Source organism: Pogona vitticeps, chromosome 6 (assembly GCF_051106095.1).
Source record: "Pogona vitticeps strain Pit_001003342236 chromosome 6, PviZW2.1, whole genome shotgun sequence".
In the NCBI taxonomy this organism is placed as follows: domain Eukaryota; kingdom Metazoa; phylum Chordata; class Lepidosauria; order Squamata; family Agamidae; genus Pogona; species Pogona vitticeps.
The window spans coordinates 119,641,596-119,666,644 of record NC_135788.1 but is presented as its reverse complement, the minus strand read 5'-3'; the positions used below and the strand labels follow the sequence as shown (position 1 = coordinate 119,666,644).

The 25,049-nt window shown below is 45.9% G+C and overlaps 1 protein-coding gene across 2 annotated transcripts in view; it reads left to right on the top strand.

Moving 5' to 3' along the window:
• Positions 1–25,049, top strand: part of GUCY2D (guanylate cyclase 2D, retinal) — a 27,871-nt gene extending 2,822 nt beyond the window's left edge. Inside the window, exons 2-20 of one of the 2 annotated variants that reach the window (XM_072977146.2) lie at positions 2,527–2,828; positions 3,731–4,085; positions 4,249–4,333; positions 4,502–4,598; positions 5,547–5,654; positions 7,480–7,563; positions 11,228–11,308; positions 11,452–11,628; positions 12,505–12,661; positions 13,452–13,601; positions 14,847–14,995; positions 15,094–15,257; positions 17,973–18,165; positions 19,088–19,262; positions 19,439–19,537; positions 20,271–20,365; positions 21,667–21,752; positions 21,886–21,987; positions 23,035–25,049. In XM_072977146.2, the coding sequence (XP_072833247.2) occupies positions 2,527–2,828; positions 3,731–4,085; positions 4,249–4,333; positions 4,502–4,598; positions 5,547–5,654; positions 7,480–7,563; positions 11,228–11,308; positions 11,452–11,628; positions 12,505–12,661; positions 13,452–13,601; positions 14,847–14,995; positions 15,094–15,257; positions 17,973–18,165; positions 19,088–19,262; positions 19,439–19,537; positions 20,271–20,365; positions 21,667–21,752; positions 21,886–21,970 (2,642 nt within the window). In that variant the 3' untranslated portion in view covers positions 21,971–21,987; positions 23,035–25,049. The remainder of the gene's footprint in view (positions 1–2,526; positions 2,829–3,730; positions 4,086–4,248; positions 4,334–4,501; positions 4,599–5,546; positions 5,655–7,479; positions 7,564–11,227; positions 11,309–11,451; positions 11,629–12,504; positions 12,662–13,451; positions 13,602–14,846; positions 14,996–15,093; positions 15,258–17,972; positions 18,166–19,087; positions 19,263–19,438; positions 19,538–20,270; positions 20,366–21,666; positions 21,753–21,885; positions 21,988–23,034) is intronic. The other variant, XM_072977147.2, reaches the window with a different exon arrangement.

The window sequence follows — 25,049 nt, the reverse complement described above, 5'->3', positions numbered from 1 at the left end:
GACACCTTCCACATATGCCACCCACCAGGAGCCAAAACAGGGAGAGACACTGGGGTAGCAGGCAATCTGTGTGTGGAAGCCTCACAGACTAACTTAACTCAAAGAGGGCAAAGTGTGGCCATCCAGATGTGACGGGATGTCAATTCCCAGCTTTCGTCCTCCTTGGTGATGGTGGGCGAGACTGGTAGGTGTTTTGATCCAATAATATGTGAAGGGCTGTGCTTGGTCCATCTCGCTCTGTCTTCACTCTGAGCAAGCCAAGGCTGCCATTTTATCTGAACCTTGCAGTGACCAAGACATTGTGAAGTACAGTACAATACAGTAGCAGTAGAAACATCTCAGGTCTAGCACAGGTGGCCCAAGTACAGTAGGACCGAGGTATCTGTGGGGGATTGTTTCAAAGCCCCCGTTGATGCCGAAACGTCTTTGGCTCCTTCTAGTGGTCAGTTCTGCTAATAAACCTCTGAAACACGTATTTCTGGGTTTTTTGTTTAATATCTCCAAGCAGCAAAGTGAAACCATGGCTATGGATCCTGTGAGTACTGCGATCCTACTGTACATGTAACTATGTTCCATGTAACTAATTATTCAAAGCTTTGTTTTTGTTAAAATTGTTTAAACACAGTTTAAAAAAACGTAGATAACACCCATGTTGTATGAAGGTGACAATGGTGGTAAATAACAATTTTCTGCCCTTTAATGCATGTGCCATTTTAAAATCTAAAGACGCAAACTGAGCAAATATGCTGCCTGTGGTGGTTGCACCATTCTCTCTCTGAAGTATAGAGCCCGTGCTGATTTTTAGTTGTTCCTTGGGGTGAGGACTGTGGATGGCTTGGAAATGCTCCTTTCACCAGGCTATCAGCATTCAGTTGTGTGTTTTTAAAGTGCAGATAAGACTGACCCCCTCATCTCTGTCCAGAAAAAAAAAATGAAACTATCTCCTGATGCTTTTTGGGGAACCTTGCTCCTCTTGCCAGGAGGTTTTATCCCTCTTCCAAGACAGTGACAGCAGGAAGAAAGTACCTGGTTATGAGGAAAAGGTGTTTAGCATATCCCCCTCTTTCTTCATCCGAACTCCACTTGAGCCCCACTGAAAAGCCCTGGTGATGCTCGGAGTTTGACAAAGACTTGCTGAGGCTTCCCTTCAACTCAGACAGAAGGTCCACTTCCTGCTCTTTTGCAAACTAGTACGTTTAGGATTTGTCTGCCACAGAATGGCACGCAGAAGATATACAGTCACTCTGTTTACCTTGTTAGGAACTCAGATGTTCAAGGATAGCTTTATGAGCTTCCAAATATGCATACTGTATCCCTTAAAACTGCCTTCTTTCCAGTTGGCACAGAGTAACGGGTAATAACACGTGTGATGACTGATCTGGACTGGTGATAATGGGGAGCGGCCATATAGATACAGCAAACGTTCTGATTTTATCTTTTCTAGACCTACATGTAGAAAGCAAGCTTCTTTGAGGCCACTTCCTTTAACTTCTTGAGCCTCCATTCTAGCTGGAACAGCAGACTTGCGTACATAGAAGCCAGCCGTAAAGGCATTTGTAATTAAGACTGCAACTACACTGGCCATTTTGAAGCAGGCTGGTGTGATCCAAATCAGTTCACATCCAGATGGCATATGGACCTCAAGTGACCCTATTTAGTCTGCTGTCGGTTTCTTATAAAGTGATAAACAAGCCACTTCAGGATATTGGCAAATTGAATACTTTTCCTGCACCTCTGTGGAGAGGCAGAGAAATTAAAATGGCCTTCTTCTTCTTCTTCTTCTTCTTCTTCTTCTTCTTCTTCTTCTTCTTCTTCTTCTTCTTCTTCTTCTTCTTCTTCTTCTTCTTCTTCTTCTTCTTCTTCTTCTTCTTCTTCTTCTTCTTCTTCTTGCCTCTGCTAGGCCATTGTTGATGTGTTGAATCAGTTACTGCCTGCAGCTGTGGTTTCAACACAAAAGCAGAGATTTTAAATACATATATAAATAACAGAGGAAGTGTTCAATTGGCTGATATCCTTCATGATACTGGCAACGGAAAGAGAAAGGAGTCTTGGCAGCTTTGATATCCACAAAGCTTGCCTTTGGTTCTTTCCCAGAAGATCACACCAGCTGGAAATGGACCAAACCAGAGCACGCCTACCCATACCAAAAAGGCAGAAGCCTCTACCAGGAGCTTAAAAAAGCAAGGGAAGGAGTGCTCTGGGAATGGAGTGGGTTGCCCTAACAATCAGGTCATCTGATCACTGGCAAAAAAAGAGGAAACCAATTTCCCCTTGCAACACACCAAACAGCAGGACCAATGCCTGTCTGATCAAGCTGTAAATTTAGAGATTTCCCCCCTCCTCCTCCACTATTCCCAATTAATTTCATTAAAGTGATCAGTAATATTTTGTTCTCCAGTTTGCCTTATTATCAATCTCTAGATGAGATATTTCTCTTCATTATTTATAAGCTGAGTGCCAGGTTCCTGCACACTGCCAGTAAATTACCCCAAAAACCTAATGCCTCTTGCACTTTCTCCTCTGCAGTGATTGTCATGTGTATGCACTCTGTCCTGCTGGGTGGGGAGGAGCAGCGCACCCTACTGGAGAAGGCCGAGGAGCTGCGCATGACAGATGGGACCTACGTTTTCATCCCTTACGATACCCTGACTTACAGCATGCCCTACCAGAAAGAGGCCTATACTATGCTGGACGACAGCATCAAACTGCGGCTGGCCTACGATGCGGTGCTCACCATCACCATTGACTCTCCGGAACGCTCCTTCCGACAGGCCTTCAGGGAGGCTCAGGAAAAACGGGAGATCCCTGGTCATCTTGATGCTGACAAGGTGAACCACTGAGAAAAAGAAGGAATGGGAGGGGGTGGGTGGAGAGAAGGGAATAAGGACTTCTCCATTCTTCATTGGACTAGGTGTTTGGAAAAAATATATATATTGCACCGGAGGGAGACGTGATGCTCTCCGAACACTTGGCCTGATAGGCTTTTAATTTTGTCCAAACTTTACACAAAGCACTCAACCCAATCCCCAAAATGAGTTCAGGGCTAAAGTTTTGGATGAAAGTTGAGCTCAAACACCAGAGTGGACTCTCGTTCGTTTAGTTGTTTAGTCGTGTCAGACTCTTCGTGACCCCATGGACCAGAGCACGCCAGGCCCTCCTATCTTCCACTGCTTCCCGTAGTTGTGTCAATTTCATGTTGGTTGCTTCGCAGACACTGTCCAGCCATCTCATCCTCTGTCGTCCCCTTCTCCTCTTGCCGTCACACTTTCCTAACTCTACCTTTACTAAATCCAGGTAGGGCTAGTGGGCGACTCAGAGCTGAATGCTCCTGCATAGCTAGCAACATAAGGGCCGAAGGAAATGTGTAGGAGGTCGTGGACTCCCTCCAGTGAAACCCACCCCCAACAACCCGGAATTTCCTCAGAACTATATGCCTCAACAATCTGATTTGCAAAGTCAGCCCACCTTGACCTTCCACTGACCAGTCACAGGACAAACTGTACGAGAGGCAAGATACACAAGGCGGAAAATCCTGTTGGAATCCAATAATCTCACACCTGTTGAAGAGTCCCTTTTCAAGAAAGCATCAAAAGTATATCTTTTAATTTGATCCACTATTCAGTTAAGAAAAAAAGAAAAAGAAAATAGAAGCCAATGTTCTCCATGTGCAGCATTTGCTCAGACAGCGGAATTTGTTGCTGTTTAAACCTCTTTTTTGTTTCCCTGACAGGTGCATCCTCTGTTTGGTACCCTTTTCAACTCCATCTACTTCCTCGCCAAAGCAGTGGAGAGCACCCGTAAGGCCGGCAAGTGGGTGATGGGCACCAGCATCGCGGAGAACACCAAAGACTTTGAGCTGGAAGGCTTTAGTCAGCCACTGTCAGCCGATGAATATGGAGATGCCTCGGTCCCCTATGTCATCTTGGACTCGGACGGCAAGGGCAACCGCCTCTGGCCTACCTATAGGGTGGACATTGCCGGCGGCACCTTACGCTATGCTGGGCACTCTGTCCATTGGCCGCACAGTTCCACTCCCGATTCAGACTCCAGCTGCTGGTTTGACTCCGTCACCATCTGCACTGGGGGTGAGAGCTGAAGGGAGGCACAAGGTCTCCTCGTAGAGATGCACAAGACTGGCATGGATGGGTGGGGCGGGGGGGCTTTTTGCTCGGAGCCACGTGCATCATCTCAGCTTGCTTGGAGAAGTAAAATTCTCTGTTGTGACGCTCTTCTCCTTTTCTCCTGCAGGGGTAGGCGCTGGTTTTGTCATCTTCCTTTTCCTTCTGGTGATCCTCTTGGCTGCCGGTGGAGCTGCTCTTGCTTATTATCTTAGGTGAGTGTCCTGAACCTCTCTTGTGACCGGGCCAGCCGAGAATAGCTACTGAATGTAGCTGTTTTGGGGATTGGGAACTTTTCTGCTCTGACTTCATGATGGTGTTGGTGGACCCTTTGGTGTTTTCCAGTGGCTTCTGAACTTTCTGCTCTGTTTTGATTCCTGCAGGCGTAAGTTTCAGCATGCTCAGCTGATGAAAGGGCCCAATAAAATCGTTCTGACCATGGATGACTTGACCTTCATTAACACTGGAAGCAGCAAGAAGGTGAGTGGGTGGCAGGGGCTTCAAAGCAAAGGTCTTTGGAGGGAAAAGAAAATTTTCCTTTTGTTTCTCCATCTTGAATGATTGCTAATTGCTGTAAATTGTTGTAATTTTTTAAATTATATATCAATTGTTTTATACTTTGCTTGTTGTGAGCCGCACAAAGTAGACAATGTCTAGATGGGCAGCATATAAGTCCAATAAATAAAATAAAATAAAATAAATAACGTTAATAAAGAAGGAGGCTTGCAACGTAGACTCAAAGCTTGGAAACCTTAGCGTTGAAGTTACTTAAGTAAACATGAAATAGGCAAAGTGCGATTTATGAATCATGAAGAAATCTATTTCATTCATGGGTTTGTTAGTTAATTTGTCATTTTAAAAATAACAATATATGTTCTCTGTATTTTGTCATGTGCCTGATTGCTCATCCAATTGTGCCACTGGGGTACACCCCAGCATCTTGTCAATTATCTGTAATTAACTGCAGCAAGTTATAGAGACTTTACACAAGGCTCTGGGGTGTATCTCAGCAGCAATAGGATTGTGGCTACTGACTTAAATGGCACATAAGAAATGTGAGCAATTAGAGCAATTAGTTGTTACTAGAAAGTGGCATACATAAGTTAGAACAACGAACTTCAAAATCACTGCTGAAAATTAGTGAATTGGGGTAATAAATTAAATTTTAACTTATAATTTTCAAGCTATGGTAGGAGCATTTCAAGATCAGAAATTAGGAGAAAGAGAAAGACCACAATCAAGGGCATATATCAGTGAAGTGAAGGTTGGAGGGTAAAAAGGGCACTATACAGTACGTAGGATTGAGTGTGGGCTGCCATCCAACACTTGTATGTGGGCAATGGCCGGATTAAAACTGAATGCCGGAATACCTTGTTTATAAAGAAGCTGTGCTTGAGTTCATTATAATCTCCCTGCCTGCTCCCCCAGAAGATGAACGAAAGCCGCCCCAGTCTTCTAGGAAAGAGCGTATCTGACATGAAGAGCCTCAAAAGCGTGGCAGCTCATCCAGAAAATACAAACGTCGCTGTGGCAGAGGTAAGCGCATGTCCCTCCTTGCAGTGGGTGTCATCCCTTCTCCCCATTTTTTCCTGATCAATAGATGGGGTGCAAGTGAGGAGGGGGACGGAAGATTTGATAGCAAAATCAAGCCAGCATCTCTCACTCATAGTGAACTGTTGTATCTCAGACACAGGCTCTTTCAGTGGGTTCATACTGCTTTTTCCCCATCTGACTGTGCTTCTGTCTTCATCGTTATACACTACAGTAGTGTCTTTATTTTATCTCGTTTATTTATTTTATATGTGATATTTCCACTTAATTTCATGCTGTCAAGTCAATTCTGATTTACAGTGACCCTTTCCAGGTTTTTCTGGGTGGAGAGTCCTCAGAAGTGGTTTTTCCCATCCCCGTCTTTCTGGGTTGCCCTGGGACTACTGTGCCACTCGCCCAAGGCCACCCAGGCTGGCTGTACTTTGCAGGAGGCACAGTGGGGAACCGAACTCCCAAACTCTGGCTCTGCCACTAAGCCACTGACTTATCCTGCCAGCCAACAATACTTCCATACCACTGGATATCATAAATCCTCTAGGCAGTTTCTACTTCAGTATGAAAGCAACGTTCTCGAGCCTTTGTCTGCCTTTCCCACTGCATTTGCTGACTGTCCTGGTGGGCACCGTTTTGCATGATTCACTAGCATCCAGTTGCCATTTTCTTAGCAGCAGAGAGAGATCTTAATTGTGCAGGGAGCAGACCCACAACTGCCGTCTGTAAGCGGTGCCCTCACCAATCTCACAGCCCCCGTCACTATTTTTTTTTATGTGGCTCTGCTTGCCGGGATATCTTGCTGCTCCCTAGAGATTTATCCTGCTCCCCTTCCCCACTCCATCTTGTCTTCCTGTACCGTAATGGTCAGGAAGCGATCTGATCACCAAGTCCCCTAATCCTTCCTAACCCCTGGTACTGAAACAGTCCTTTCTTTGGCACCTCCTATCTAGAAGCCACAGGAGCAGCCACGCCAACGGTGGCCACTGGACTGCATCCAGAATGCCACCCAACCAGTCTGTGGCCGTTTGTCCTTCTCTAGCCACGGCTCTTTCCAAGCGCCGGCGTCTCTGTCCTCTTCTATTGGTGACAGTTCTGCCATGGGGGCTGCAGGGCTCGACCCCAACCTCTGGGGCTGACTATTAAACAAAACAAACCAAGACTGACCCCCCGTCTCCTGGTGTGACCCCTCTAGGGTGGCTACACAGGGGCAAGAAGGGGTTCTGACGTCTGTGCTCTCCTCCTCTCCCATCCTGGAAGGTTTTAGTTCAAGGCATCTCACCAGATCCTTGCTAAGATGGGCATGGCACAATCCTGGCATTCTCAGCCATGCCACCACATCCTCCTTCACTCTCCCCCTCACCCTGCCACTCAACCACTTCTCTCTCTCTCTCTCTCCTGAGGCTGCTGAGATGTTTCCATGTCTAATTTCCAGCCTTTAGGCAAAGACATGGGGGGGGGGACTCAGGCCCACCTAAGAAGCCCTTTGCCCTCCCTTCTGATGTCTGTATCGGACAGAAGGGAGGTCTGGGCAAGCACCGTGCCCTTGTTCAGAGGCACTGAGCTGGCGTGCTCCTGAGACAGGATCTTAGGGCTCTACTGTACCTTGGTGAGACTGAGGGAGCTTTAGCCCTTTCCCCTTTCCCCTAATTCACACCAGAGATTTGGGAAAGTTCCTTTTCGGAGTACAGTTCCCAGAATGGGAACTCAAGACAATAACTTTTCCAAACTCTGGTTGACTTTCCTGTTGTTCTCCCTTGCCCATCCTCTTCCATCAGCATCACTTTTTTTTGACCTCCTGCTTCCTGCTGTCCTTTAGGGCGATGACAAGCAAAAAGCCAGCAGCCATCTCCCCTTGCTTCTCCTTTTGTTTAACAGCCAAGGCCTAATAGCTGCGCTCCAGGTAAGTCCCGTTCCGCAAAAGGCCGTTTTTTAGCTGTGCCTTTTGCCAGTGTCCTCTGCCTTTCCATTTGGTCTCTTTCTCCCTTAAAAGTTTGCTGCTCATCTATCTTCTCTTGGCTCTTTTTATTTTTATTTTTCTCATGCATTTTTCTGTGTTAAGCCTCCTGTTTGGTTTTGCTCCTCTCTAAATGAAAGGAGTTAAAATGTTAGCTATGGCACTTGTTTTTGTTTTGTTTTCAAATCCTTTTCTGCTTCTTGACTGCAATTCCTCCGCTGTGGAAGAGGATGAGATTTCAGTCAAGACTAAGAACAGGAGGTGAAATCTGGATTCGTTGAGTACTGAATAAAAAGTCGCCTGGGGTTGAGTTTAGAATTTGTCAAAAAAAAGTTATGGGAGTTTAATCCCATGTTTTTGGTCCAATCACATGGCAGGTTGAAGCTATGACTCTTGGTCTGCCCCGTTCAGTGTACATAAGCATATTCTTAAGAGTGCTCTTTGTCCTCAACCAAGACTGATCAATCTAATGAAGTTTGATCAGTTAAATCGGCACAAATGTGCATATATGAAAAGAGTAGACTTAGATGAATTTAGGCCCCGAACCTTCTATCATTTCAAATCAGTCCTGGCTTTGCTTCATTCACACTGCCTGGTTGGCAACAAAGGGTACTTTAACCTTTAAAGGCCACCCAAACTGGGAAGGCTACCCTCAAAACCTTCCCAATCTAAACCTGTTTCCTGCATCTTGTTTTTAATCCTGCCCTGGCGGAGGAATGGCTACATTTCAGCGAATACCTTGGCCGCTAATCGGCTGCAGAGAGATATAATAAGAAACAACAGCTTGCAGTTAAAATTGGCCGCCTTGAAGGGATAAGCTTGTGATAAATGAAGCTGGAGAATGTGAGCGTGCGCGAGGGAATTAATCACCCTCTGGATTCTTCGACCGGAGATGGTGGACTGTAGCAGCCATGTCAAGATACAAAATATCTTAGCTTAACCGATTAATAAATAAATAATATAACTAAATAAATAAACATGCTCTATTAAGGCATGTCTTCTCTATGCCTGTTTGATCCTTTCCCCCCTCAGAAGCAGACCTGATCATTTATTTTCTGTCTTCTCCTGACCATCGTCAAATGCCTGGGCTTCTTTCCCATAAAATAATGGGCTCCATTGACCCTGAAAAATTAAACAACATATACGGTGAAGTTTATAATGTGTTTTATCAGCCGGGCATATCCCTGCTATTCCTTAGAAAAACAGTGGACTTTGCTTCACGCATGGTGGCTAGGGATGATGGACTAATACTGTGCAGCATTTCTGGAAACTTCCCTCAAGAGAGATGTGTGTCCCAAGAAAGGAAATACTCACCCTGGTCATGGCAAATTTGGTCTCTCTGCCTTGGAATCTGTGATGGCTAATTGGGGTGGTGGGGAGAGACAATAGGGTAGGAATGGGGTGACTGGCAAAGCAACAGGTGGTTTGATAAGTACCCAAACATATGCCATAGCAACCTTAGAAACACTGTGCCTTTCTCTTTTATCTACTTTTATTCCCCTTTCCACCCCTTGCTGTCAACAAAGAGAGGAAGCAATGGGTAGAACACAATTCACAGAACCTGGAGTGACTACGTTTTGGTGTGCAGTTTTCAGTCTCCCATCAGCTTCCTCCAGGCTGGCTGGAAAAAAATGTAACTTCTTCAACTTCCGCGATTAGACCTGTTGAGATGAACCAGAGCTGCTTTGAATTTCTTCCCAGTACTGGGACATCCTGCGGGTCATTGGGCTGGTGGAGGGGAGGGGGGACCCAGGCATTAGATGCCCTCCAACTCCACTCCTGTCTATTCATTCATTGTATGTCGTTTCCTTTTCTGAATGGACTTATGTGTGTGGAGAAGGGGCTTCTCAGGTGATCTCCCCTCCAGGTAATAGTCAGCCCAAGACTTTCTTGGCTTTAGAGGGTAACCGGTGCTTTCCCTTATTGGTAACTCTTGCATCTTCTGAGCAAAATCGGTGGTTGGTGAGCTAGTGAGGGAAGAAAATGAAATAGGGGTAGAGAGAGGGAATGCAATGCACATTTGGCTTGGCTGATTAATGCAGATATAAAAGACTGCAAACGATCAGCGGCTAGCATTGAGACTAGGCTAACATTTCCTCCTTGGTCCACAGCAGGTTCTAATATAGGCTTGTACAACTCTTTCTCCTACATTCCTGTATTATGGAGGATGGGACTTGGTGCACTTTTTCTTTCTCTGGGGATCCGTCTATATAAGACTCTGAGCTTCTAGATGGAAGCTAGTAGCACAGTTTGGTCTCCCATGGTGCAATAACCTGAGAGCTACCTTCCCAAGCTGTCGGCCATGCAAATGAAGCTTGCATTTACCTTGCGATGACCAATCAGAAACCAAGCAAGCAAATCTGCATAATGCAGAGATGAGAAGGACTCATGTTAGGACAAACAGATGCCTTTTTCACTCAAGGGAGTTCTGCTCCTAAACATGCAGAGTGTCTTGTATATTTTGGCCACGGGAAATGGATGCATGCGAGGGAAACTATAAAAACGATAGGAGAGGGTCCCTTCAAATGCTTCTGCCTTTTAAAGATGGCACATTAGGTACCATGTGCTGGTGCTGAAGTGGTTCTTGATGAGCTGCCTGATAACTAAGCGCCCATTGTAGCTCATAATAAGCAATGAAATCCAGTAATAGAGTATCTAAAATGTATGCTAAAAGGTCCATAATACAATGGGCTGTTGATTTGTTAGCACTGAATAATTAAATAACATGTACTATTAGTTACGTTTTTGTATTCTCAGGTCCTTTGAGAAGGGTACCAAGTATTTTGATCAATATTTTTAAAATCAGCCATATGTGGCTTGACGGGAGATAAGATATGGTACACGATGACTATGCTGTCTACATCCCAGACATGATTCCATTTCATTCCTTCTGCTCTGCCACCCTGTAGCTGCTGGCAGAATACCTCTGTGGGCAGAGTGCTGTCCTCGTCTTAAGACGGTAGCGCTTGTGGCATTCTGCTGAGGTGGAAAGGCCTTGGCCAAATATCGGAGGGCCTCTGAACGAGCTTAACTCCACTTCAGGGCTAAATTCTAAAAGATTGCAAGAAGACAAAAGTGCCAGGTGAACGCCCCTCAGGGGGATATTTCATAGCTAGGATATCACCAGTGAAAATGGCCCCTTATCTTTTAGCCACACATCCTACTTTATGTGTGGTTTGGTGCAGTGAGTCAGAGACAGGCTTTTTGGGGGAAATTTCTAATACAGTATTTGGATAGGTGCATGCGGAGAAAGTTACCGTGGTTCCAACTGCTGAAGGTCTTGAAAACATATCAAAGTTCCTTCTTCTTTCCTTCTAACATGCCTCCTTCCCTCCCTTCCTGTCATGGATTAAGAGATTCCTCTGTGCTTGGTTTTCTCAATGTCAGTAGGTCCCTTCCTAGCCTCTGTAGGGTTGCGGGTTGTTAATTTATTGTTTCATTTTCAAATCCTCTCACTTACTTAAAAAAAGAAAATCAACTTGCCTTCTCGCTTCCCTTCTGTGCGTCTTTCAGGGTGTGGGTTTGTGTTTTGCTTCATAGTTTTGCTTTGGCTTTTGCATTGCAGGGGGGGAAACAGGATCATCTCTTACGCCTCCCTTTTTCTTTCTAGGGAGACTGGGTGTGGCTGAAGAAATTCCCAGGGGAAAAGCACACTGAAATCAAACCTGCCACTAAAACGGCATTTTGCAAGGTGAGAGCACTGCTTTTTCCATTGCAGTCGAGAAACACTGTGGCTACTAGGACTGAATACAGCACCATTTGCTGGAACTTCCACCAACAGCGCCTCGGCTCTGTGGCTTTCTGCCCACCTCCCTCTGTTTCCTCTTGCTTTAGCTCCGGGATCTGCGACATGAAAACGTGAACCTTTTCCTGGGCTTCTTCCATGACTGTGGGATCTTTGCCATCGTCTCGGAGCACTGCACCCGCGGAAGCCTTGAGGATCTCATCCACAATGAGGACATGAAGTTGGATTGGATGTTCAAGTCATCGTTGTTGCTGGATCTTATAAAGGTGTCCGAAAGGAAGGGATCTTGTGAATGTTTTTAGAAATGTCACATAGGAGCACAGGGAATTCACTCCTCTGATGAAGAACACAAAGGATGTTACTTAAGATGCAGAACTTGGAAATTTTTTTTTTTTTTTTTTTTGAACGTAACATCTAGAATCCTTCAGTCCGTGTTGCTAATGACCAGGCAGACTGGCAATTCTGAGAGTCCTAGTCCAAAATATTAAATTCTTCAAACTATGTGTTAAGAATACCACTCATCTGGCCTATAAGGCATACAATATTCTCTTTCCTAATGTAGACAGCCAGATGCCTCTGACAGGGCTTTTTGTGTTGCAAACAGCATTCAATCCATGTTAATGACTGCTAGCAGCAGATGGTGTCACAGAAAGAGGGCACAAGCCTTTTGTTTATCTTTTTTTAGTGTGGTATTTGCTTGATCCTTTTAAGTATTTGTATACTTCTTTTTTTTTAAGCTTCAGATATTGTCTTTTAGTGTTGTAAGCCACCTGGGGTACTTTTTTAAGGAGAACTGGTGGAGTAAAAATATATTAAATAAATAAATAAGTCTCCTATAAAACAAAGTGTTTCTAACAGCAGCAGCAACACTACATTGTTTGTACACTGCAAGGTTTTTTTAAAATATCAGAAATGACCTTCTGGTCATTTGTTGTTTTGTGGGAAGAGCTGATGTGCCTTGTTGGGGGTTGGAGAGGGTGGGAAATGGCCACTGGGCCTCCTGAAGTTGGTGATCTGTGGACGATACACCAGAGATAGACAGAGAGAAGAAATAATGTGTGTGTCATAGTGATGTCAGGGAACAGGTCAGAGTAAGAGTGTTGGACTGAATGCAGACCCTCCTCCTCCTCCTTCTCTTCTAGGGGGTGAAATATCTACACCTTCATAATTTTCCACACGGGCGGCTGAAGTCTCGGAACTGTGTGGTGGACGGCCGCTTTGTCCTCAAAGTCACGGATCATGGATATAATGAGCTGTTGGAGGCCCAGAAGGTCGCAAGAGAACCACAGAAGCCTGAAGGTCAGCAGGGAATGTCTGTGAAGGGAGAGGATGATAGTTTGGCAGTTTGGTTGTCAGGGGTGGTAGACGGAGAAGCATCACATCGACTTCCTGATGGAGATGTTTGACAAGATTTGGCTTCTGACGCTACTTTTCCACAAGGGCCTAGTTGTTCAATAAAGACCAGCAATACAGTCCCCAAGACCGATTTTGACAGAAGCAGCCAATAGAGTTGCCAGCCAGGATATTATAGACAATGCAAGAGACAGACTGTAATTGTGCTTCCCTTTTTTTCTTGAATGAAGCAGAACCTTCTGTCAGGTAGGGATATGAAGAAGACAGTTGTCTTGGGTATTGACAAGAAGCGGTTGGCCATGAGTAGACATTAACAATCTCCTGGTTCCAGATCTGCCCCCCTGCCATCCTCTAGACCAGGGGTCTCCAAACTTTTCAACATGAAGGCTGAAAATACTTTACACATTTTCGAAGGCCAAAGGAGGGAAGGGGGACCCAAGCGATCCCCCCACCCCTGCTGTCTTTGCAAAGACAGTGCTCGGGTCCCCCTTCCCTCCTCTTCCTATGCTGGGGACAGATAAAAAGGCAAGGTGGGCCATAGTTTGGAGACCCCCCACTCTAGACACTAGAGAGAACCGTTTCAAAGCAGGACAGTGAATGATATCTTCCTGGGGAGGCAAGGAGAATTTCCATAAAAGTCTGAGAGGCCTAAAAAGATGAGAGGTAGGTACCCAAAAGGAAAGGACAGGAGAAATGGATGGATATTTGTTGCATCTTTTTCCTTTTCCGCATCCAGAGCGACTGTGGACTGCACCAGAACTGTTGCGGGACCCAGCACAGGAACGAAAAGGCACTATTCGTGGAGATGTGTACAGTATCTCCATCATTATGCAGGAAGTTATATGCCGGGCACCTCCCTTCTGTATGCTGGATATGAGTCCTGAAGGTAAAAAAGGGAGCAGAAATGAATGTCAGGAAAACACACGGGCTTCCACATAAGAGGGCTTCTGTCTTTCCTCTGCTTTTGTCCCCCTCTCACATCGCAAGTCGCAATTGATTGGGGCAGGGAGAATGTAGTTGCCAACCAGGGTAAGCAAAGCGGCCCCCCATGCAGGAGCTGTGAAGGAACAAGGGGTGTGTGTGAGTAGAAGTGGCTATGGGTCTTATCTGGAATTTGTTATTGTTGGATAAGTTGGCTCAAACATGGTGGGAGCTCACAAAGGCTCCAGGGTGTTTGGTGGAGCTGGGCTTATTGTCACTTTCCACAGTATATAAGATTGGATGTGACTGTTCAGAGCAGCAATGGGTTTAGTCCTTTATAACCCTGTAGGGACGTGGTGGCGCTGCGGGCTAAACCGCAGAAACCTGTGCTGCAGGGTCAGAAGACCAAGCAGTCGTAAGATCGAATCCACGCGATGGAGTGAGCTCTCGTCGCTTGTCCCAGCTCCCGCCAACCTAGCAGTTCGAAAGCATGCAAATGCAAGTAGATAAATAGGGACCACCTCGGTGGGAAGGTAACAGCGTTCCGTGTCTAAGTCGCACTGGCCATGTGACCACCGAAGATTGTCTTCAGACAAAACGGTGGCTCTATGGCTTGGAAACGGGGATGAGCACCGCCCCGTAGAGTCGAACACGACTGACTAAATGTCAAGGGGAACCTTTACCTTTACCTTTTTAACCCTGTTACACTGCCCTTCATCTTATGATGTAAGGTGAAATAGGAAATCCTAGCACAATATACAGTGGTAACATCAGCATCAATAACAGCAAAAACAGGCAGGCCAAACATAAGATGGCAATCTCACCTGAAACAGCTTAAAATAAGCCAGTTTACAATGCCTGCACAAATAAGATTTGATTTGTCACTGACAATATAATATGTCACTGCTAGTCACACTTTCATGGGGATGGTGTTCCGCCCATAAGCCGGAGGTCACAAAAGAAAGAACCAGTTTCTTTTTTCTTTCTTGTATCATAAAGTACCAATGTTTCTTAGACAGGAGCCTCTCATAATGAAATTTATTGGGGAAGCCTCGGCTAGTCAAAGTTTCTAAAAGGACTGGCATGGTTACAATGTGAAGCAGGGTAGCAATGGCATTTTTGCGTAATAAGAGGTACAGTACCTCGAACATGGAGAGGGGAGGAATGAGCTTGATTGGAACAGAAGTGAAACATGGTCTTTGTCCAACAGAGATCATCCAGAAAGTGGAGAAGCCGCCACCGCTCTGCCGGCCCTCTGTCTCTATAGACCAAGCTCCGATGGAGTGTATTCAGCTGATGAAACAGTGCTGGAGTGAGCAACCTGAAAAAAGGCCAAATATCAATCAGATTTTTGACCAGGTGAGCTGGTCTCAGAAGTATTCCCTGGGAGGTGGGCATTAGGACTTCTAAGAAGAGGAAGGCTGACTTTTAATGCCCCTCCTGTTCCTCTCCCAAAGTTTAAGAACATCAACAAAGGTCGGAAGACAAACATCATTGACTCCATGTTACGCATGTTAGAGCAGTACTCCAGCAACTTGGAGGACTTGATCCGGGAACGAACGGAAGAGCTGGAGGTTGAGAAGCAGAAGACGGACAAGTTGCTTACACAGATGCTACCCCCGTGAGTCTTGGGAAATGGTGGGGAAACTTAAGGTGGGGGGGGGAGTCTTAAGAGCATCTCCTGTTGGTGGATTTCCCACCATGTTCCTAGGAACTGAAGAAGGGTGCTTCTGTGGAGCGCTGTTGGCGGTTCCTCCCAATTCTTGGCTTGGAGGGGCTACTGTGAGCCAGTGATCCCCAACCTTGGATGTTCTTGGACCAAAACTCCCAGAAGCCTTCGCCTCCAGCTGTGCTGGCCAGGATTTCTGGGAGGCGTAGGCCAAGAACATCTGAGGACCCAAGGTTGGCAGCCACTGACCTAAGCTGAGCATTGGAGGGTTCGATGTATAAAGACGGAGGGTTCAATAAGTAAAGTAGCAGCCCTGTCAATATTAGCAATCTTCTCCTTGTGCAGAATCAAGGGGGGAGGTGTGAGAAGAGGGAAAGTATCTGTGAAAAAGATTTTGCATCTGCTTTCTAAAAGTCTTAACAGAAAGTTGCCAAGTAAGCACTCCAATGAACTTTCAAGTAAGTTCTATCCACTCATCTGAACTCCGAATGAAACATGGCACACTATGTCAGTGTGATGTCTTAGAGCAGAAAGCAGTGGTGAGGGACGAGGTGGAAGCCGGAAACAAATTCTCTCCTATTACAAACTGGGAAACCTACTTCTGTTTTCCTAAGGCGATTTTGAAAGACAACATGACCGTGCTGTGAGGAGTTTTGGCAGGGGTGAGGGAGATAGAGCAGTCATAGATTTGTATAATTAAACAGTGGCGTAGCCAGATGGGATTTTCATTACGCACCTTATTGATGTATATAGGAATGGAACGTACCGTCTGAAAATGAGTTCACTCTGCATTTCTCAAGAGAAGTTGATTACGATTCATTTTAAGTGCTCTTTAAAGATGAGTGGTTTCTGGTTGTGAAATGTTGCAAAATTTCAGTTACTGTGAAATCTGAGTCATACAACTGACCACAAGCATTTGGAAGCCTCTGCCATGGCATTTTAAATTGCATGGAAGTGCCCTTCAGGAACACAACATTGTGAACATCACATTTTCCTGCAGGAGAGGAGGATAGTCTAAAACAGATACCTTGAAACAATTCAGCTTTGCTGCAGTTTGATTCACAACCTATCTTCCATTTCAGTTCACAGTTAGTAATCACACAAGGGCCGTGGATTGATTCAGAGCCTCTGCCCACATACAGATAAGGTGTGGTCTGCATTTCAGCCCAAAGCCCCTCCCTCCTTCCCTCCCTTCCTTCCTTCCTCTGTTCCCACCTCTGTCAATCTTTTTATGGTTCACTGTCAAGCTGCTCAGTTTTTTAAGGTTTCACAATATTAGGAAAAAGGCATCACCTTTCCAAAGCATAATGTACACAGAAACACAAATATCACAGAAACATCTGTAGTCTTATGTATTTCTTCAGGGTTGTTTCTATTTCATAACAATTTTTAATTTCTTTTCCTGGGTGGAGGTGATCTAGCACTAAAGTACTGTGTCAATGGATCAATGCAATGACTCAGCACTAGACTTGTTTCTTCAGAAAATTTTTTGGGGACACTTGAGGAATGGATTGTGGGGGAGGGTGTTCCTGCAGTCTCTAAACATCATGCCCCAAATGCCTAGACAACTGCAATAGCACCCACAGGTGTTCCCCCCACCCAGCTTCTTTTGGAGAATGAAACAACTGATCACACAGAGAAAAGTTTATTTGAATCGTTCTGGTTTAAAAAAAAATAGAAGCCCCCAGTGACAGAGAAAAAAATACTGCATCACGAACAAAACTGGTTGAACTGCTTTGATTGGCCCTTTGCATCATGTAAAGTCCATTTCTTTTTTATTAATCAATTTTATAACTGGAGCATGTAGCCAGATCCTTACTCTAAATTACTCTCCATCCACTGCAATACAAGGACACTTCAGAGCAAGTTCAATATCCCTGTCATCAGCTTGCATTTCTGAGCCAAGGCTACAGCCACATTAGTGAAATGTTTCCCAGTACAGTACTTCCTTATTGATGTTGATGTTTTTTGTGTGTGTAGTCAGATGACGCAAGGCCATTGCCAAATCTTTTGGTCTGGCTCCATGCTATCTTTGCATCAAATCCTGCCCGCCAGGAGGCTTCTACATTTTTGTTGCAGGATGAATTGTGCAACAGTTTTACAGTGGCCTCCTGTACGCACTAATGTACCAACACTTTTTTTCTGGCAAACCGCCTTGTGTTGCTTCCACCAGTGATGTCATTTGCCAATATGTCCCTTTCATTTAAAGGGACATATTGGCAAATGACATCACTGTCATAGCCCCTTCGTGTTTTCCTCTTGGGGACCTCATGGCAGAGCTGCAAGGACAACAAAACCTGTCTACAAGTTTCTCTGCTGGAAGAGGCACAGATCCAGCAGAGAAACTTGTGTGCATCAAGGAAATGTTGCTGAAACATCAAAGTTTGGATAAAAAGGGGCCCCAGAGACATAAACAATCCAGATGGAAATATTCCTGCAAGGAAGCGTAGCCAGTCATGTCACATCAAGTTTAGGGAAAGGTTGCGATAATTCAAAAACTTGTCAGAACGCACACCCTGGGATATATGTCATGTGACCGCAACGCGTGACAGCTCAGGGAGTGAAAGACATGAGAAAACAGGGGGACCTTTCACTGGTGTGACCTTAGCCTGGGTTTCTCAGTGTGGATGAGGCCACGTCTGACATTTCTGCTTGTCCTCCCTTCAGTTCGGTGGCAGAGGCCCTGAAGACGGGAGCACCGGTGGAACCAGAGTACTTCGAGGAAGTGACTTTGTACTTCAGTGACATTGTGGGCTTCACCACAATCTCTGCCATGAGTGAGCCCATCGAGGTGGTTGATCTTCTCAATGATCTCTACACTCTCTTCGATGCCATCATCGGCTCCCACGATGTCTATAAGGTGCAGAGGGTTTGCCCGTTATGTCCTCCTCGCTGTGGGCGGAAGATGGAGAAAGGGAGAGCGGTGGCCGCAGGGCGAGTCGGGGGGGGGCACCATCAAGGAGGTGGGGTGAAGAAAATGGGAGGATGCTGGTGCTGGGGGTGGTGACCAAGGAAGGGCCCTATGGCCTAGAATCTGGCTGGGACTTGCCTTTGAGCTGTTTGAAGAACACGGGCGGAGAAGGCAAAGGGAGGGAGGGAAAGCTTTTGGGGACTTTTAAATGTATAGGTAAATCCCGATAGTGGTTCTCTCACACACATTAAAAGGAGAGTGCAAAAAAGAAAAGAAAAAATAAATCTTCTCCAGAGAGGGGAAGTGCTTTTTAAAGGGTCTCAAATTTCATGCAGCATGTGAAATTATTGCATGGACCGCTGAAAAGACTGCATCTGAATACGTGGTCTGTGGCACACAAAAAACCTATACCCAATTAATCTTGAAGGTGCCAAAAAACTCCTTGTTGTTGCTGTTAATAAGTCATTGCATGGGATCTGTCGTTTCTGTCTTTCTGATCCATCAGTCTGTACGTCTGTGTTTGCTGCGTGTCTGCAATAAGAAAAGTGAGCCACAGAGCCATTTTTCTGCACTGGAAAGGAATGCAAGTGAGACCTCGTGGGGCTAAAGGGATAGAGACGAGAGCTCTCACAGGCTTGGACCATCCTCAAGATGATGTCCTGGTGGCCTGTATCAAACAAAATCTCACCACCAGTGTTCCTAATATCAAGGGAGTTTGTGAATCCTCGCTGTCCATCTCCTGAGTTTCATGGGTCATCTTGGAGCCCCCCGTTCTGTTCAACTCAATATCTGCTCATCTCCCACATTCGTTCCTCCCCCCCCCCCCACTCTTTCTGGCCAGTATTAACAGCTGCTGTTTTTTTGTGGACAGGTGGAGACCATTGGCGATGCCTACATGGTAGCTTCCGGGCTGCCCAAACGCAATGGCAACCGGCATGCAGGTGAGATTGCCAATATGTCACTGGACATCCTCAGTGCCGTTGGCACCTTCCGGATGCGTCACATGCCAGAGGTGCCCGTACGGATTCGCATTGGCCTGCACTCAGGTAGGTGCTCCCAGAAGTTGGGCAGCTACACCGTGGAGGGCCTCATGTATGTTTCTCAAGGAGAGTAGCCCTATGGGAAGGTGTGACGGAGGAGAGGAGGTGGAGAGAGCCACTTAACTTGAAGAGAATTTGGTACAGTAAATAAAAGACCAAATGTGATTTGTTTTCCTTGGCAGGGCCTTGTGTGGCTGGTGTCGTGGGACTAACGATGCCACGATACTGTCTCTTTGGGGACACGGTCAACACTGCTTCACGGATGGAGTCTACGGGCCTTCGTGAGTAGCTCTTGGTCAAGGCTGGGAAGGGTTCGTGGTCTGGTTGGCAGGATGCCGTTTCATCCCTATGTGGATGGAACTTGACTGGCCACTTGGGAGTCACTATTGTGTGAAGCGGTTTGCACAAACAGTACACCTACTGGCAACAGCACAGACAGAAAGTTGGGCTATGTAGCCAAAAAAAGCAGGCTTTCCCTGTGGCCCAGGTATTTAATGTCCCAACCATAAGTGAGTTTAGATTGTGGTCGTTTTGCCATAAACCTGTGGCCAGGTTTCCCATAAAATGCAATTTATTTTTCTGTGAGGAGAAAATGCTTTGGTCTAGAAACCGCCCCCCCCGCCAGTGTTATCAGTCTTTTTGTTCTGTAAGCCATGACACCACCACTCCCCACACAAAAAAAGAGAGAGCTGGGAAGCTGTGCCATCAGAAGCAGAGCTAGTCAAAGCAGTAAAGTGTGTGAGATTCTCTTCTGACATCTTTTACAGCTTTGCGGGTTCCTTATTAACTTCCTTTCGTTGGGTGCCTGATAGCTGGGAGGAAAGGACAGGGCCCGTTTTCATGGTGATTGAGCAAACGTGGCCGTGGTGGAGCACGCAGCTTTGCAACTTGACAGTTTTCTCCTCTCCGGATTCTTCCTAACTGCACAGTTCCCATCTTGTGCGCCTTGGCCAGCTTGTGAGCCTGGCCAACTCAGAGCATCCCCATCTCACCCCTTTCTCTTGCCCCCCACAGCTTATCGGATCCACGTCAACATACGCACAGTTGAGATCCTCCATTCTCTCAAAGAGGGCTTCAAGTTGGATATTCGGGGGAAAACAGAGCTCAAGGTACCTGGGGCGGGGTGGGCTTCTCCATTCAGCTCCCCATGCTCTGTTCATCCTTGTATTTACTCTTACCCTGAAGCTCCATTTGGAAAATCCAGAATTCAGCCTCAGGTTCTGGGGCTCTGTTGAGCAGCGAGGGTCTGTCCGATTTGCATATCTGCAAGGATGCTCTCCATGAAGTTGAAATTAACGCTGTTGTACCTGCGCAGTTGCACCAAAGCATCTAGGTATCCATCACACTCAGCGTCAACTTCTGAGTTGCTGGATAAAGTCAATAGAACCTTTTGGGGGCAGGGGCAGATTACGACCTTTAGAGGTCCTCAACACTGGTTCCCCTACAAACATAATGCACGGCAATCCCATAAGGTGGAAAAAAGCTATACAACAAGCACATTATAGGCATGAAAATACTGTAATTTAATTGTATAGCACATGGCAAAAAAAGATCCACCTATCATATGCAAAATGATGTGTACAATCAAATTACCGGCTTCTGGCCAAATCTTGCACTTTCACGCTTTGATTAACGTAGATGGATTTTGTCAGAATCTGTAAAGGGAAAAGCTCAAACAAGGGCTTAAAAACCCCTGGGGGACCTTTTTAATAGTGGCTGTTCTTCCTTCGGCTTGCACAGATAGTAAAGAGGCCATGGCTCTTAAAAAAAAAAAAACAGCTGCTCTTTTTATCCTTATTCCCCACGCAGCCTCCCAAAACACAGTACTGTAGTAAAAAATTTTTAAAAGAGCACCAAGCAATGATAATGATCGATCGTGTCATTCAAAACATGAATTTTCTTGCTTGGCAAGTCTTCATACTTTTTAGTTTTGACTGGTTCATACTTCATTACTTTAGGTAGGCAGGTGGTTTTCTTGGGGTTCTTGAGGGAAGGAGGGAGAGAGCAGAGAGTGAGAGAGAGAGGGGTGTGGTTTGTTAAGGAGGGGGCACCATTTGCACTGAAAAACACTGTGTCCTGCCCCCTTCCCTGGTGGATGCCCTAAGCAGGTGCTTATTTTACCTAATAGTTAATCCAGGGCTGTTCTGGGGCCACCTGCAAGTGCTTTCTGGACTGCTGCTCTTTAGGCCCTGGAGACATGTGGGTGTCTTCAAATCAGAACTTGGAAAAGTTTCTTTTTATTTTTATTTTCTTCCTTTCCTTTCCTTTCCTTCCTTCCTTCCTTTCTGGAATGACACCTCCAAAAAATTCCCATTCTGGTGCGGAGATTCCGGAAACTGTAGTTCAAAAAAGGGAAAAAAAGTCTCAACTTTGCTTGAAATACCTCCCTCTACCCTCTTTTTCTCCACAGGGAAAAGGCATCGAAGACACATATTGGCTTACAGGCCGCCAAGGCTTTAATAAGCCCATTCCCACACCCCCTGACTTGATTCCAGGGTAAGAGGACGGGGGCCGGAATTGATGTGACTCCGTCTGTGATGGAATGGGGGACCAGGGGCTGGCTGGGGGATCGAGGAACATGGGCGGCTCCTCTTGCGATTTTCCTCCCATGGCCCTTCTTTGTTTCCAGTGCGAGCAACCACGGGATAAGCTTGGATGAGATCCCTGCAGAGCGAAGGAAGAAGCTAGAGAAAGCACGCCAAGGTGGAACATGAGGCTAGTGGTGACCGAGGTGAGATCAAGGCATGAAATATGTGGCCTCACCCCACCTGGAGAGAGAGAGAGAGAGAGAGAGAGAGAGAGAGAGAGAGTTCAGAACTCATCCCTCTTCTATCAAATAAAACCCGGTCTTTCCCCCTTCTCCCATGGGAAGACCAAAGCGTCTACCTTTCCAACTCTCCATTTTGTTACAGTGAGCTACTTCTTTTCCTCTAATAAGCTCAAGGCAGTAGATGTTTCAGCAATCCTTTGGGATGGGTCAGGATGAAAAGGTAGGATTGGCCCAGGGTTCCCCCAGTTGAGTTTCATAACCGTGGGGGGGGGGTTTGAACTCAAGTCCTCTTGAATTCTAACCACTTACACTGTAACCACTAGATCACATGTTGCTTAGACCTGCATTTTTCTTTTAGCCCACTTAGTCCAGAAACATTTCATCCACCTAGTCAACTTTTCCCCAAAAGCACCCTGGCTTCCTTATGCGATGCATCACATGAGATGGTTTGGCCTGTCACTTCATGATCACTCCGTACTCCAGGTCCTAGAGATACAGTCTAGAACAGGGGGTCCCCAAACTTTTCCAAAAAATGCAGACTGGGTGGGGTGGGGTGGGGTCTGTGTGCAGGAGGGTGGATTGTGCTTGCAGGTGGGCGTAGTGGGCTCGCGGGTGAATGTGGTGCATTCACGCACATGTGCGGGTGGGCGTGGTGCACTCATGCGCATATGCGGATGGGTGTGGCTCACCCATGCGCACTTGCGGGTGGGCAGTCACCTGTGCAGTGGGGCATAGACTTACTTCTGTAAGTCACAGCCCATGTATCTAACAGTCAGGGATTGTGGGGGGTCTTTGTCCTAAACGTATAGATGGTCAAAAATTGCTTCCCTCCAGCTGAGGACAGAGAGGCCTTTGGGATTACAAGCCTTTTGGTTTTAATCTTAGAACACGTTTTGAGTTTGACTGTATTTGTTTTTTAATCCTGTACCTTCCGTCCTTGGGAGAAAGAGGAGGGAGAAAAGGGATGGACATAAATTTGAGCTCAAGTTGTTGTCTCTGTTTAAACAGCTCCACAAGATCGGTGGCCTGCATTCGCTCGCACTTTCTGACTGATTCTGATGAGGCCTTTCGTACAGATGGCAGGCCAGTAGGCAGCAGAAACAACCCTTCTAGGAGAGGGGGTGAATCAGCTGTGGGCGTGGGATGGGCTCCCAGCCTCCTTTCCCCTCAGCTATCCTGCTTTAAAAAAAACACACAAATCAACCAACCCAGACAAACATGGGGTTATCCTCTTCACCTCCACGCACTGCATATCGTCCTCTGTGACTCTCGTTGGCGAGGCCATGTGATCCAGTTTCAGCCATCTAAGATTTGCTGTTCGCTCTCCATCGGGAAAAAAAAGACACAACAGCCAGCTGCCAAGTTGGGACTTTGGCCAACTCGGACTCTGCCCCTTGGGCTCTGACCTAAAGAACCAAGCCCACTGGGGGACTCTGGTCGACCCAAGACAGGCTGTGGTTGACTCTTCTTTCTCATCAAAGGTTCTGCTTCGTTCTTGCAAGGCTTGGATCTCGGACTGCCATATTAATAAGCAAGAGGAGACTGTTCCATTATCTCTCAAGTGGTGTTCTTGCTTTCGGAAAAGACCAGGGCTGAGCGATAGCGCTTGTCGTTCCTTTGTGGCAAATGATGCTTGAAGATGGAGAGGTGGCTCGGAGGAGTTACATGTCCCATCACCAGCAGTGGAGCGGTCCAGTTGCTGTCCCGGGCTTTGATGCTGCCCTGCCGATACTGGACCAGGAGACACAGGGAGGGGTTCAGGGTGAAGCAGCGAGAAGCTTTCTTCTCGGACAAAGCAGTTCAGCATGGGAGGCTGGCCTTTGAGGAAGGGACCTCATGCTCCTGTTTTTGGAGAGCAGGGCTAGATTCCATGCAGGGATTAAATTCAGAGGTTGAAAAGGTGCCCCATGAGATTTAATTGAGGATGGACCACTGCACAGAGCCACCACGTTTAGGCACCTTCCGATACCTCTTCGGGAATTCAGCTCACCTGGAGAACCACAAGGGGCAGTCTTCCCCCTAAAAATATTTATATGGCAGTCAAAAATTGGTTTTCTTAAAGGGCTGATTTCCTGATACAGAGACCCCTCCAAACCAAAGGCTTTTAAGAACAGCAGAACACCAAACCTGCGTTCGGGTGAGGACATTTACGAATGGATATATGCATCCCTTAGCTTTCCTGATGGAGGCCCTGAATCTCCCAAACAAGGCCTACACATAAGAATATACGTTTTGTTTGAAGATGTGTGTTTGATCTACATTTTAAACATGTCTGGTTGGTCCCACCCTTTTTTTTTTTTTTGAAAAAGGATGGTTTATAATTATCATTTTCTTGTTAAGATGATGCTTGATCATTTTTAGTCTTCAGGCTCAAATAAGAATTTCAAAGGGATAGCTGGACTTAATCCTCAGGGCAACCTATAATCGTCTATTTTTCTCCAGGTTTCAAAAATTCGCTAAATATGTCCAGTAAAACATTTCCACGAATTTAATCTGCAGGAAAATTTAAAAAAAAACGTTCAAAGATATGTCACCAGGTGGTTTTCTTACAGTGATGTATGGAGACAACCTGTTTGAGCAGGACATCTGTATAAAAGATTTTAATTCTTTAAAGGGATGTTTGCTATTTGTCACCAGACAAAATTTCTTTTTTTTTTTTAAGGGGTAGGGAGTGGTAAATGCCCACCGTTTCCTCACTGGACCTAGATTGGCCAGCCCCGAAACTTGTCTATCATTTTCATAGACTGTGTAAAAATTGTATTTTTTCCTTTCTTCTTATCATTGACAGTGTTTGGCTATTTTATTTGTGTGTGTGTGTGTGTGTGTGTGTGTGTGTGTATCTGTGGGAATGGGCTAAGAGACACATAAGTCACTGTATATATATGTATGCATCACTGTAACATTGACGGGGTGAATTGATATCCCACTCTGTATCATACGGCAATTCCGCTAGACATGTTGCAGCTGGTCTATTGATGACTGTAGGAGACAATGCAATTAAAGGATCAAGCTAGAGTCTCTGA